The 13,865-nt window shown below is 36.5% G+C and overlaps 1 protein-coding gene across 14 annotated transcripts in view; it reads left to right on the top strand.

The window, feature by feature from the left end:
* The window catches only part of PARD3 (par-3 family cell polarity regulator), a 634,482-nt gene that overhangs the window by 446,033 nt on the left and 174,584 nt on the right, over window positions 1–13,865 (top strand). For all 14 annotated transcript variants that reach the window (XM_060097665.1, XM_060097670.1, XM_060097666.1 and 11 more), the window contains one exon: window positions 8,072–8,182. In XM_060097665.1, the coding sequence (XP_059953648.1) occupies window positions 8,072–8,182 (111 nt within the window). The remainder of the gene's footprint in view (window positions 1–8,071; window positions 8,183–13,865) is intronic.

Consider the following 13,865-nt stretch of genomic DNA (forward strand, 5'->3'; position numbering starts at 1 on the left):
ATATATATTTAATCTTATATGTAATAATATATATATTATTTATTATAAAGTCAATGTAGTAGCTGGGGAAACAAAAAAAAATACTTAGCATATTATTTGCCTTGCGTGTTTGGTGTTTTGGGTTAGTGTAGTTTGATTACCTGTGTGGGTATGTTTTGAAAATAATGAGGTATATCAAGCTTTATAAAAATCCTGTATGGAACAGTCATTACTGATTGACCCCTTTTTACAAAGAGGAATTTATTTACTACAGAAAGTATGTAGTGTGGTCCATGGACTAGCTGATGTCAGGGAAGCTTTAATATCATAATTAAGATATACTTTCACCCATCTTCTGTCATTTGACTTGAATGGCTCTAAATATAGATTATAAATATTATTTCAGAGTTATTTATGTGTTCATCTTGTGTTTTGAAGGATTACTGTGCTTGCTTTTTTTTTTTTCCTTAAGCCTTTATATCTGGATCCTGTGCTTTTTGGGGTGTGTGTGTGTGTGTGTGTGTGTGTGTGTGTGTTTGGTTTGGTTTTTAAGATCTTTGGAGTTTATGATGATTCTTACAAAGTCAAAATCGATAATGTGCTGGGTTCAGTTTCTTAATTGCTTTACTATTTCCTTGTCCGGATCCGTCCTGGACTCCTGCAGTGTTGGGTTACTAGGCATATCTGTGCATCCTTGATTCGATAACACAGGCTACGAAGACGCAGGGGAAGAATGCACTTCTAAGGGCATTTAATGGGGGTCCTGAGAAGGATATGTTGTCCATTAAGGGAACATCACATGTCTGAAGGCTGTTCTAGCTTGGTTAAGTAGAAGCTATATTTTCTTTAAAAAAAAAAAAAAAGTCACTTATTTTTTTCCTGGATGCCAAGCAACACAAATTTAGTTTATTAAATCTAATCAGACTAGCACTGATGAAAACCGTACACAATCAAATAATGATTCTCAAGTTTGCAGATTTCCTTTTAAAGAGAACCCCTGCTACACTGTGCTGACTTAAAACTGCATCCCATTTGACAAAAGCACTATCAAGTTGTCATGTACTCTTTCCGAGGCTGCTTCTCATCATGGTTGATTACCAAGATGTTTTTTGCCTAAATGGGAGCTTTCTGCTTTTCCTAATCAACCCTCTTTTCCCTGATTGATCCAGCATTGCCACAAGCCACTGCTGAGCAAATCGGTACACAATCATTGTAGCAATTTCTTTAAATGTCACTAAAATATGGAAGATCCTGTATGGGAAGGACACATTAGAAAGGACCTTTTGGGCTTCCCTGGTGGTGCAGTGGTTGAGAGTCCGCCTGCCGATGCAGGGGACACGGGTTCGTGCCCCGGTCTGGGAAGATCCCACATGCCGCAGAGCGGCTGGGCCCGTGAGCCATGGCTGCTGAGCCTGCGCGTCCGGAGCCTGTGCTTCGCAACGGGAGAGGCCACAACAATGAGAGGCCCACATACTGCAAAAAAAAAAAAAAAAAAAAAAAAAGAAAGGACCTTTTTCCCCTCATTTATAAAATGGAAGCTGAGGCACACACACAAAAAAGGTAGGGCCAGAAACCACGAGCGCATCATCATACAAGAGAAATGCACGCAGTGGCTTCTTGCTGTTTTACCCTCTGATTGGGTTTGGGCGGTTTGACACGCTTCTGCTGTTGCCTGGCACGATTTGCATATATTACGCAGACAGCGTTGACTTCTGGAGTGTCGTTGCACTTAGAAATATTGGCAATGTCCTAAAAATGAGTATGTGGCAGTTTGTGTGATCCTTTCCAATGATTGGAACCAGTTCTTGACCTTGCGTCTGAACTCCTGGCCTTCATAGAAAAGTTCATGCAGGAACAATGTCCCTTGGACCTCCTTGCTGCCAGCAATACAAGATTTATCTCATTGATTTCACCCAAGATGTGTTAACCAGATGCTCTCAGTATAAAAGCATAGAGTGACTGGCTGATTTGGAGGTGGCTGGGTGTGGTAATTCCGTCTTGGGCCGGAATTCTGGTTTTGCTGCTTACTTGCCAGATGACCTGTTCAATCACTAAATCGCCCTGTGCTTCCTGAGTTTTCCCCTAAAGAACACATACCTAATATGCCAGTTATTGGAATCAATGAGATCAAGTATGCATAAATAAGAATTCAATAAATTCTAGTTAAGTGTTGTTAAGTGAGCAAAAGAGCCTTCAACAGATGCTCAGTTCTACGTCTCACTTAGGAGTGAACTTCATGGGTCTGGGAATTTCATTTTCTCTAGGAGTGTCCAAGTTCAGACCCACCAAGGTCTCTTTTTTTTTTTCTTTTTAATAAATTTATTTATTTATTTTTGGCTGCATTGGGTCTTTGTTGCCACAAACAGAGGCTACTCTTCGTTGCGGTGTGCGGGCTTCTCATTGTGGTGGCTTCTCTTGTTGTGGAGCACGGGCTCTAGGCGCGGGCTTCAATAGTTGTGGCACATGGGCTCAGTAGTTGTGGCTTGTGGGCTCTAGAGCACAGGCTCAGTAGTTGTGGCGCACAGGCTTCGTTGCTCTGCGGCATGTGGGATATTCCTGGACCGGGGGTCGAACCCATGTCCCCTGCACTGGCAGGCGGATTCTCAACCACTGCGCCACCAGGGAAGCCCCCACCAAGGTCTCTTAAACTCACTGAGGTGAACTGAGTTCTGTTCCTGACTCGCAAGGTGACTTTGCACAGCTCTGCGTGCAGACCTCTTGGGCCTCAATTTCCTTGTCTGTCAAATGAAGACATTGGACAAGGTGACTCATCTCTAGGCTTCCATCTTCAGACATATGTGCATGTGGAGCTTCAGTGCACTTGGACAGGAGTGCACTAGAACAATCTGCAGAGACACGTGGCTAGATTTTTATTTTCTTCAGCTAAAATTTAGAGCAGTTACCTTTTAGGGCTTTAAGGCAAAACTCAGTTCCTAGGTTCATCACCGGGGTGATGAATTAAGGGAAGTCACCGCTGGCACCAGGAATGTAGGGTAAGATTATACGAGATTTAACTGATAAAGAGTTTGTAGAGAAACTTGGATCCAAAACCATTTAGGAAAAGTATCACTCAAAGGACTACAGAGGAATGAGGTTAAAAGCTGGTGATTTTGCTTTGGTTTGAGTGAACGTGTGTTCTGAGGCATACAGGTTGCTGATGGGGATGCAGGAATGGCACAGGACACGGTCTTCGGTTTTGCTCTGCAGGTTCTTGAAGTTGGCCCACTGGGCAGCTGGCATCTCTCAAGGATCTTTAGGGCCCTGGCACATTAGTAAAGCAGGCAGTGGTCAAAGACAGGGTAGCACAATGGCTGTACCAACACATGTGTCCACCAGAAACTGGAAGGTTCCAGAAAGAGACAGCGAGTTCCTGGAGAAAGGGGTGATTAAATCACGTGATGGTGCACATATGTAGAAATGAGGGGAAAACATAGGGCGGGGGATGGAGTTAGAAGGCTGTGTTGACCATACCAGTGTGGGAGTTGTTGGGTGGGGGGAGGGGGACGCAAGGCTTCTGGTAGCTGACACTGAATTTGAATTTGTGCCATTTTCACTTCTCTCCCCAGCCAAGCTGTATCACTTAATCTATACGTTTCTTAGGGTGAATAGTCATACAAGTCTTACAGCAAAGCCCTCCTTAGACATGAAGACCTCTGTAATTAGCAGTGAGAAATACCAGACTTCTAGGTGACATTTCAGGGAGTTATTTTGGAAGAAAATCTTATTTTAAAAATTATTTCTCAAAACTTACAAGGTAATTGGTTCTAGATAGTCTGTTCATCTATTTTTAAATATGGCAGCAGATTTTTTAGACTTTCTTTTTTCCTCTATTGTGTTTTCAAATATGATATTAGGAAAAGCCCTTTCATTACAAAACCAATTTTATTTTCATTTTTTTATAGCAGGATGCTGTGTGTTATCATTCAGCCTAATCTTTCCTAAAGATCTGTAATTTTAGTAGCAGTAGAAAATATAGTAAAACTAGTTCAGTGTTATTTATACCACAGAGAGAATGAGGTTAATTTGCTAAAAACCAAAATGATGGTTGAAAAGCACAAAACTCTTATCAGTTAATTTTTCATGATGGCTCTTTCTATATAAAACCAGCAGAATTTTGTTGCAATCCATTGTGACTGTTGGTTGGTTTGTTTTTTTCTTCCCGCATTCATCAACAAGTGCACATCTTGCCCATCACTCTTTGCAATAATAATATATATGGCTGATCTGGCAGACGGCAATGATCTTATTTGTAGCGCGTCATGGTAGAACCCATTTGTCAGATTACTTGGAGATTAGCTGAATGGAAACATTGCTGTATCCTTTATGAAGAAAACCATATGTTTAAGCAAAGTTGCAATCAATTTCACTCTGATAAGACGGGCTCATCCACTGTATCCTTCTGTGAAAGGAGTCTTCAGTGGCTTGTTGGCACTTTTTTCATTGTACCTTCTGTCTCCATGAGGCAGTACCTGTAGAGAAATTTTTCCCTTTCAATTTTTTCTCAAGCTCTCTATTTTTCTTTTTGTCTCTATTAAAAAAAAAAAAAAAAGGCCATTCTACTGTATTCATACATCCTAAGATTTGACCAAGAAGTTCTTCTAGAGGTGACAGACATTTCTCTTTGAACATGTGTATGGGGTAGTCAGAAGGCAGTTGATGAAACTGATTCTTTGCTGGGAATGGGTTTGCTTCCTGGACATACTATTAACACAATGTTTTTTCAGCTATGCTGTTCCTTGGGAAATGACCCATTTGAAATTTATCTGTGGCTTTTAAAAGATAATAAAATAAGTGTAATTGATGTCCTCCAAGTTTCTAAGCATCTTGCTATTAAATGATTGTCTTCATAGGTTGATTACTGATTTCAGCTGTAAAATTGACTTTGTGAGTACATGTGTAGCTGAAATTTTTCAATGACCTCCCCTGTCCCCCTTTCAGAAAGAATTAAGCAACTATAAATTAAGATGAACACTAGAATAAATTGGTAATTAGAGTGATGAGGATATAGCTAATTCCTTTTTCTTTTTATACTCTAGAATGGTTGGTATATTTTTTTCATTTACAGTCTTTATTTCATTCTGTCAAAAACTTATAGCTGAGGGATCCATTTTTACCCCAGTTAACAAGTAATGTGCTGTGCTTTTATAGTATGCCTTAAAGAAATCACATAATTTATTAACTAAAGCAGGCATTAAGGGAAATGTCCAAATGCTAACCTATAAACATTTTATCTGTGGTTTGTTCAGTTTTTCATACATTAATCTTGAAACTGTAGTTTTTAAAAGGAAAATATAACAGTTTGATAATAAATTTACAAATAATAAAATAGTATATTCTGGTGATTATGAGGCAGCCGAGGAAACTAATATTTTGGCATCAAATATAATGAGAAAAAAATTCACTTCCTCAATATGAGTTGGGATTCATAGGTGTTTTTTTTTCTTTTTAATCATGTGTATTTGAGATAAAAAACTGAAAGTTGGTAGACTGAGATAGAAAACTGAAACTTTCTTCACAAAATAGGATGAAGACCATTTAAAAAAAGATTTTAACAATAGCTGATTAAATTCAGTGTTAGGTTTTGGGTTGAAAATATCGAAACTGCTTTAAAACATGGGAAAGTCAACCACCTCAGTTTTTCCCCACATTATTAACTCAAAGGGAAGATTCTTCTTGGAAGATTAAACTGTACCTTTTGGTAAAGATAGATGATATATCTTGTATCATGGTAGTGTTTCTCAAATATGGTACAGGGTTGAATGTATGTAGTCTAGAATGTGAACCAGCAACACAAACAAAACAGGTCAATATGGCAACGTTGTATTGTTCGAAGGATATTTATGAACTGAAAAACTAAATGGTTAAATGATTTACCTTTAGGAATCTGTATTATAAGTAAAATGTCACATATAGCTGATTCACTTCATTGTATAGCAGAAACTAACACAACATTGTAAAGCAATTATACTCCAATTAAAAAATAATAAATGTCATGTATTAAGATTTGAACTTGACACTTTTCTTGAAGTTAGAATTTAATACATTTATATTTCCAGGTGCCTCAATGTTGCAGAATTTTCATGATGGGATTCATATGGGCTTTAAATACCATCTAAATGCTGATGACACGCAAATGAATTTGTCTAGCCCTGTCCTTAGATGCTCAATAAATTTTTGTCAAATGTTGGCTTCTCCTGGGACATATCAGTCGTTTATGTTTGCTCTTTCATTTATTAATTCATTCTATAAAGATAATCATTATGCTTAACTCTTAGGCATTATCGATATATTGACAAAAACAACAGAAAGAGAAAGTTTTTATTTTTAATGCTTTGTATTTATTAGTTTTAAAAGCATAGTACATAGTTTCTCCCCTGTCAGACATCATCAGTTTGGAGGTTAAGTTCCCAGGGAGTTTTTCTTTTCCTTTTTTTTTTTTTTTTTCTTCTTTTTTGCCACTGAAATGGTCTCCTAATTTCTTTTTTTTTTTTTTTTTTTTTTGCGTTACATGGGCCTCTCACTGTTGTGGCCTCTCCCGTTGCGGAGCACAGGCTCCGGACACGCAGGCTCAGCGACCATGGCTCACGGGCCCAGCCGCTCCGCGGCATGTGGGATTCTCCCGGACCGGGGCCGAACCCATATCCCCTGCATGGGCAGGCGGACTCTCAACCACTGCGCCACCAGGGAAGCCCGATCTTCTACTTTCTAAATAACATTAAAAGTTAAGGGTAGATTTGCTTTATGGAAGTTAATTTTACAGGCAGTTTTCAATGCCATTTAATAATACACATAATTTTGAAGGAATAGTGGTGGTGAGACTTTAACTTTTTTCTATTTTAACATCTTGAGAATGCTTTTCCTTACTTATTTCCAACATAGTGTTACTTTGGTGAACCCATGAGATATTCCCATGTACACTTCCTGCATAGACCAGTATTTGACATCAGATTTATATCAAAAAAGAAAGACATATGCTCCCAACCACACCAGTAATTGAGATACTTTTTTTCTCTTTTATATCAGCTTTGGACCAACTCTTTTACTCGTCTCTTTTTCAATATGATTAATTGTCACCATAAGCCAGATTCCTACTTTGTGCTCAGAAAATGCTTGGTATACTTTATATATTTATGAATGCTTAGTTGAGTAACTGTCTATAAAAGATTTCTTTTTTGAAACATCTGGTGACCAAATCACTACAGATGAATATTATTTCAGGGGATGGAACACATGCCTTCCAGGCAACATGTTCTGGAGAAAAGTAGAAAAAAGTAACAGAGCAGGAAAAATAATGGATACCAAGTCGGAGGTTTCTAAGGTATTTTGGATGCCCGAAGGGAATAATATTAGTGTTTTTTTGGAGAGCCTCGAATTCAGTGCCCATATGTGGAAATGGGTGTGCACTGTTTTTGAATTGCGTGTTTGTTCCTCATGTTTGTTTTTGATCAGATACAGATTTCCAAGTCAAAGATGCCACATTCGGCGATAGCTTTTCATCAGATTTAGGAAGAGTATTTGTTGAGACTTCCTTAAAGCTTTCAGTTTAATAAGCCCAAAGTACAATCACAGTGTAAATTATCCTTTTTACTTTGAACCTTGCAAATGTGATCTTGTTTATCAGTGTTTAAACTATGAGGAATGTTGCCAATAAAACTGACTGTGAAAATAAAGAAGAATAGTTGTTTATGGAGAGATCATTAAAAAGATGATTGTGGATTATCATTCTGCCGTCCTAAGAGAACCCCACTCTGATGCAGAGTTTTATCCTCCGCACCTGCCGTACTCAGCACACTGTTCTATACATTTATGGATTGTGTGTTTAATAAGAATGAACTGCAAGGATTTTGTTGTTATTTTTGTGTTGCCTAAAGAAAAATGGGTATGGAGGCCATTTCCAAAAAGGGTTTTCTCTGGAAAGTTCTAATTAAAAAGGATTAAAGTAATCTGATTGAAAATATTAATACTGGGCAGGAGACATTGGGGCCTCATTTTGAGGATGCTCACACTTCATTGAGTGCATAGGTCTTTATCCCAAAAGAAGGACAATGCGTTTTGTATATATTGACAAGTTAGAATTTTTTGTTATCAACAGGTTTGGCAAACATCGAAAAGATGACAAGATTGAGAAAACGGGTAAAATAAAAATGCAGGACTCCCTTACATCAGAAGAGGAGAGAGTACGGATGAAGCAGGAGCAGGAAAGGTAGATTTCAGTTATTTGGTTGAACCTTATTAGAGGTAGGCTCTTTTGTTCCTTTCTACTCTTTCTTTCTTTTTTTCTTTTTAATATAAAGAAATTGCATTTATTTTATTTTTGTTTTTTTCTGTGTCAATCCAGATACTGATGGTTGGATGAATACAGCATAAAGAATGATTAAAAGAAAAAACCTTATATTTATTTGAGGCATTAAAATGAATTTTGTTGGTTTTATTTAAGATCTTTGTATAGGAGATGGTAGGGCATATGAGATGAATAAATCAACTAATGATCAATAAATCAATGAATGATCACTTAAAATCACAAAAAATATGTAAAATTCTGTCTAATTCATCTGTGAGTATTTAGTATATTATAATAATTTTAAAGAAATGCTCATCTGGAAATAAAACTCTGAGTTTTTATATCTCATTTAAAATATTTTGATTTCTAATAAGAATTGAAGAGGCTGTTGTTTTTTTATTATGCTGTTTTCCTATCAAATCTGACATCTATTTCTTTTTCTCCTTCTATTTTGCTATCATATTTTGTGTGACATTTTTTACTTAAATTTTACTCCATCTCTTCCAGAAAGATTATTATCTATTGTTTGAGTCATTTCATGTTGGGAACCCAAACACCAATGAAATAAATGAGAAGTTACTTGAAGCAGACACTTGAAAACCATTTTATGAGCAATTAGAATTTTTCTCATTATAACTCGCAGGGGGATGAGAGAATCATCTCACCCTTGTATTATTAGAGTTTGCAGGCTTGGAGTGAGCTTCTCTGTAGCAGCTATTTCATTTCAAGCTGCCATAGCAAGAACTACTATGCCTCTTTTACTTTTAATAATCTGGGGTATCAGGAGTATCAGAAGCCTTAATCAAGGTTATAAAGCTAAATATCATCCACAGCTTAGGATTGTAACCCAGCATCTCTAAGACCAAGTGTGGTATTCTTACCATAATTCTAGAGTAGTACCTTTGATCTCATTCTGGTTTTTTTGTTTATTTTTTTTTAATTTATTTTTGGCTGTGTTGGGTCTTCGTTGCTGTGTGCAGGCTCCCTATTACATAATTATTGACTATATTCCCCACACGGTACATTTTATACCTGTGACTTTTTTATTTTGTAACTGAAAGTTTGTACCTCTTAATCTCCCTCACCTCTGACAATTTCACCTCCTTATTTCTCTCCTCCCTGCAACACCCTCTCCTCTGACAATCACTGTTTGTTCTCTGTATTTGTGACTGTTTCTGTTTAGTTATGTTTGTTCATTTGTTTTGTTTTTTTAGATTCCACATATAAGTGAAACCCTGTGGTATTTGTCTTTCTCTGTCACTTAGTATAATACCCTTTAGGTCCATCCATGTTGTTGCAAATGACAAGATTTCATTCTTTTTTATGGCTGAGTAATATTCCATTGTTATACCACATCTTCTTTATCCATTCATCTGTTGATGGACACTTAGTTTGCTTCCATATCTTGGCAATTATAAATAATACTGCTAAACAGAGAGGTGCATATATCTTTCTGAATTAGTGTTTTCATTTTCTTGGGATAAATACCCAGAAGTGGAATTGCTGGATCATATGGTAGTTCTATTTTTTGTCTTTTAAGAAACCTCTATTTTGTTTTACACAGCGGCTGCACCTACTTATATTCCCACCAACAGTGTACAAGGGTTCTCTTTTCTCCATGTCTTCTCCAACACCTGTTATTTGTTTGATAATAACCATTTTGACAGGTGTGAGGTGATATCTCATTGTGGTTTTGATTTGCATTTCCCTGATGATTAGAGATGTTGAGCATTTTTCATGCACTTGTTGGCCATCTGTAGGTCTTCTTTGGAAAAATGTCTATTTAGGTTTTCTGCCCATTTTTTACTTAGGTTTTTTTTTTTATATGTTGAGTTCTTTGTTTGTTTTGAATATTAACCCCTTATTGGATATATCATTTGCAAATATCTTCTCCTATTCAGTAGGCAGCCTCTTTGTTTTGTTGATATCGTTTCCTTTGCTGTGTAAAAGCTTTTCACTTTGATATAGTCCTATTTGTTTATCTTTGCTTTTGTTTCCCTTGCCTGAGGAGACATATCCAAAAAAATATTGCTAGGAGCAATATCAAAGAGCACTCTGCCTATGCTTTCTTCTAGGAGTTTTATGGTTTCAGGTCTTATGTTTAAGTCTTTAATCCATTTTGAGTTTATTTTTGTGCATGGATGGAGAGAGTAGTCCAGTTTGATCCTTTTGAATGTAGCTGTCTAGTTTTCCCAACACCATTTATTGAAGAAGCTCTCTTTTCCTTGTTGTATATTCTTGCCTCCTTTTTAGTAGATTAATTGCCCATATAAGTGTGGGTTCATTTCTGGACTCACCATTCTATTCCATTGATCTGTGTGTGCTTTTGTGCCATTACTATACTGTTTTGATTACTATAGCTTTGTAGTATAATTTGAAATCAGGGAGAGTGATACTTCCAGCTTTGTTCTTCTTTCTTAGGATTTTTTTGGCTGTTTGAGGTCTTTTGTGTTTCCATACAAATTTTAGAATTATTTGTTCTAGTTCTGTGAAAAATGCCATTGGTAAGTTGATAGGCATTGGATTGAATCTAGATTGCCTTGGGTGGTATGGTCATTTTAGCAATATTGATTCTTCCATTCCATGGACATGGTACATTTTTCCATCTGTCTTTGTTGTCTTCACTTTCTTGCATCAGTGTCTTATACTTCCTTAGTTAGATTTATTCCCAGTTTTTTTTTTTTTGCTGTACGCGGGCCTCTCACTGCTGTGGCCTCTCCCGTTGCGGAGCACAGGCTCCGGACACACAGGCTCCGCTGCCATGGCTCGCGGGCCCAGCCGCTTCGCGGCATGTGGGATCTTCCGGGATCGGGGCACGAACCCGTGTCCCCTGCATCGGCAGGCGGACTCTCAACCACTGCGCCACCAGGGAAGCCCTTCCAGTTATTTTTATTTAGATTTTATTCTCTTTGATACAATTGTAAATGGGATTGTCAGAGTTGATTGTTTCATAGAACTGTGAGCAAGTTCTGAGCCAGTGCTGTGACCTTCCTCTACTTTATGGCTTCTGTTTTGGGTACTTATGAATCTTATCCCTGAAACATCTTTTTTTTTTTTTTTTCCAATTCTCTCTTTCCCACATGTTTCTCATCTGTTTAAAATATATATCTTTTTAATGTCTAATTCTAAATTTATTCTAATTCTAAATCTACAGAAAATTTGAAAAAAAAACCCATAAAATAGGAAAACAAAAATTTGTCTGTAATAACACCACTGTTAACGTACTGGTCTATGCCATTCTAATTTTTTTCCTATAAAATACATATTTCCACACATACGTACTTCTAAAAAGCTGACATCTATTTTCAATAGTTAACAGCTATTTTTATTTTGATTTATTTTGCATTTTCATACAGTTTTAGAAAGTCATGGTAAATGTTTTCTGGAACAAGGCCAAGGTTGTATGAACAGGATGGATGGGAAGGAAGGAAATAAGGTCTGAAAGATGAAATTTTAGCTGTGATAACTGGCCAAATTCCCCAGTTCTCAAATAATATTTACCTCATATGTTATTCATTCTATTAAATGAGATTTATAACTTTAACCGGCTTACATTTTGTAGTTACTCAGCAGGGGATACCCATGATGATATTATTATCTATATCTACCCTTGTAAGTTGGAAATATTTTCAAGGAGACTGAATGCTTCTAGTTGAGACATGAAAAAGTTAATGAATTTCTTATGAAATTCTTCCATAATATGAAGATTATTTATAAATCTGCTAAGGACTTATGGTTTGAAATGTTCCATTATTCAAAGTGATAATCACCCTTAAAAATTAAAAGCCTTGTGTTTTCAACACCTGGCCATTGAACTATCTTTGTCCGTAGTGGTGCACTCCCAGTTCTGGGTGTGTCATTTTGGAATGCTTTGTGGCATTTTTGCCTCCAGTTTCCAATCACTGGCATTTCTCTTTTCAGTTTTACCAACTGTTCCCAATATCTGCTTTGAGTAAGTACTTGAAATTTTGATAAAAACTTTTTTGTGGTCTTTCTTAGTTGATAAGATCCTTTTCAAAGATGATATATGTTTATCAGTTTTTGCAGATATTAACATTTAAACAATATGTATCATAATGTAGTAGTAAAGTTTCTTTAAAGTGCATGAATAAAAAATTAGTGAAATTACAGAAGGATTAAACTGTATAGCAATAATAGGTGCATTCCCTGTGCATCTGAAAGAATAAGTAATTTTCACTCCTTTTGGCTTGAAACTTAGTGTTCAGATTCCCCGAATTCTGGCATCAGAACCCAGATATCCTGGATAATTTTTGCATGCAGGTCACATATTGTCATTCAAACACAGCTTGACTTTTAAAATTTAACCTTTTATTAGAAAAAATATATTTTTCTATCATCTAGCAGAGTTCTTCATATTTTCTCTGACCTCTTAAATCCTTCAGAAAAGTCAGTTCTAATCAATGAGATTAGTTCATCAGACATATTTTAAGAATTTATTGTGCAAGTGAACAGATTTTTAAAGAATCTATTAACTTTGTGGAAGTCTAAAATAGACCAATACTTGGGCAAATTGGAACAGATTTTATTGACAGTCTGTAACTGGAGTAGGAAAGGCAGTTTCATTTTTGATGAGAGCTGTCTTAGATGTATTTGGCATTGTAGCTTCTCTTTGAGTTGGAAATAATTGTAGGTGCTTTGACGCTTGTGAAAGCTCGAACATGATGTGAGTGAATGAGCAAGTATCTATGAGAGAGAGAGAGAGAGTGTATGTGTGTGTGTTTTGGTTAGTGAAATATCATTCTAGTGTTTTATTAGTGTAAAAGAGAAATTTTTGTTGTTCACGATATGTTAAGTACATAAAATGATGGTATAAATTTTTTTATTATTATAATTGTTCCCCTCTCAGGGATTCCTTGCCTTTGTTAAGAGGGAGAAAAGATTTAAACCTCATAATATTAAAAAATCAACGTAAGACATATAATCAATTGTGCAAGTTGGTGGCCACAGAGCTTTGGGAAGGGAAGAGGTTGGGGGGCTAGAGTTAATAATGAATACTTATTAGAGATGGTAATTTGGGGTCTAAATCTAGTTCCCAAGAACTTATGAATTTAGCAAAATGGAAAAATTCTACATCCACACTCAGGTACAGGGCTCATGGTGGGTGCACATTCTTATAACTGCTTAGATTCTGGAAAAGTTGTGGTTGTATTAGTGATTAGTACTGTCTCTATGAATGCTGTTCTTTTATCTCTTTTTCAACTTTTAACCATTTTATATTATAAAACTGCTATTATCTCATTTTAGCTTTGAGGGATGAAATTTAACACACACACCCCCCGCCGCCCCCCACCTATTTATTATAAGGTACCACTGTGGATTTCAACAACTTACCTTCTTCCCTTGAATGGAAATGTATCTTTAAAACAGTTGTTCCTGCTCAATAATTTTTTTTTAAGGCCCCAATCAGAATGTGGAAAGCCTTTCTTTTCAAATCAACTTTTGCCCCAATATTACACAAGTATTATCCTACTTAAAATTATAACTATGTTTTCAAATTTAGTGGGATATTGGCCTTCTTTTGGGAATTCAGCATAGAGACCTCATTGGCAGCTTACATCTTGGTAGGTGGCAGTTGTTAGATTTG

Source organism: Mesoplodon densirostris, chromosome 4 (assembly GCF_025265405.1).
Source record: "Mesoplodon densirostris isolate mMesDen1 chromosome 4, mMesDen1 primary haplotype, whole genome shotgun sequence".
NCBI classification, from domain to species: domain Eukaryota; kingdom Metazoa; phylum Chordata; class Mammalia; order Artiodactyla; family Ziphiidae; genus Mesoplodon; species Mesoplodon densirostris.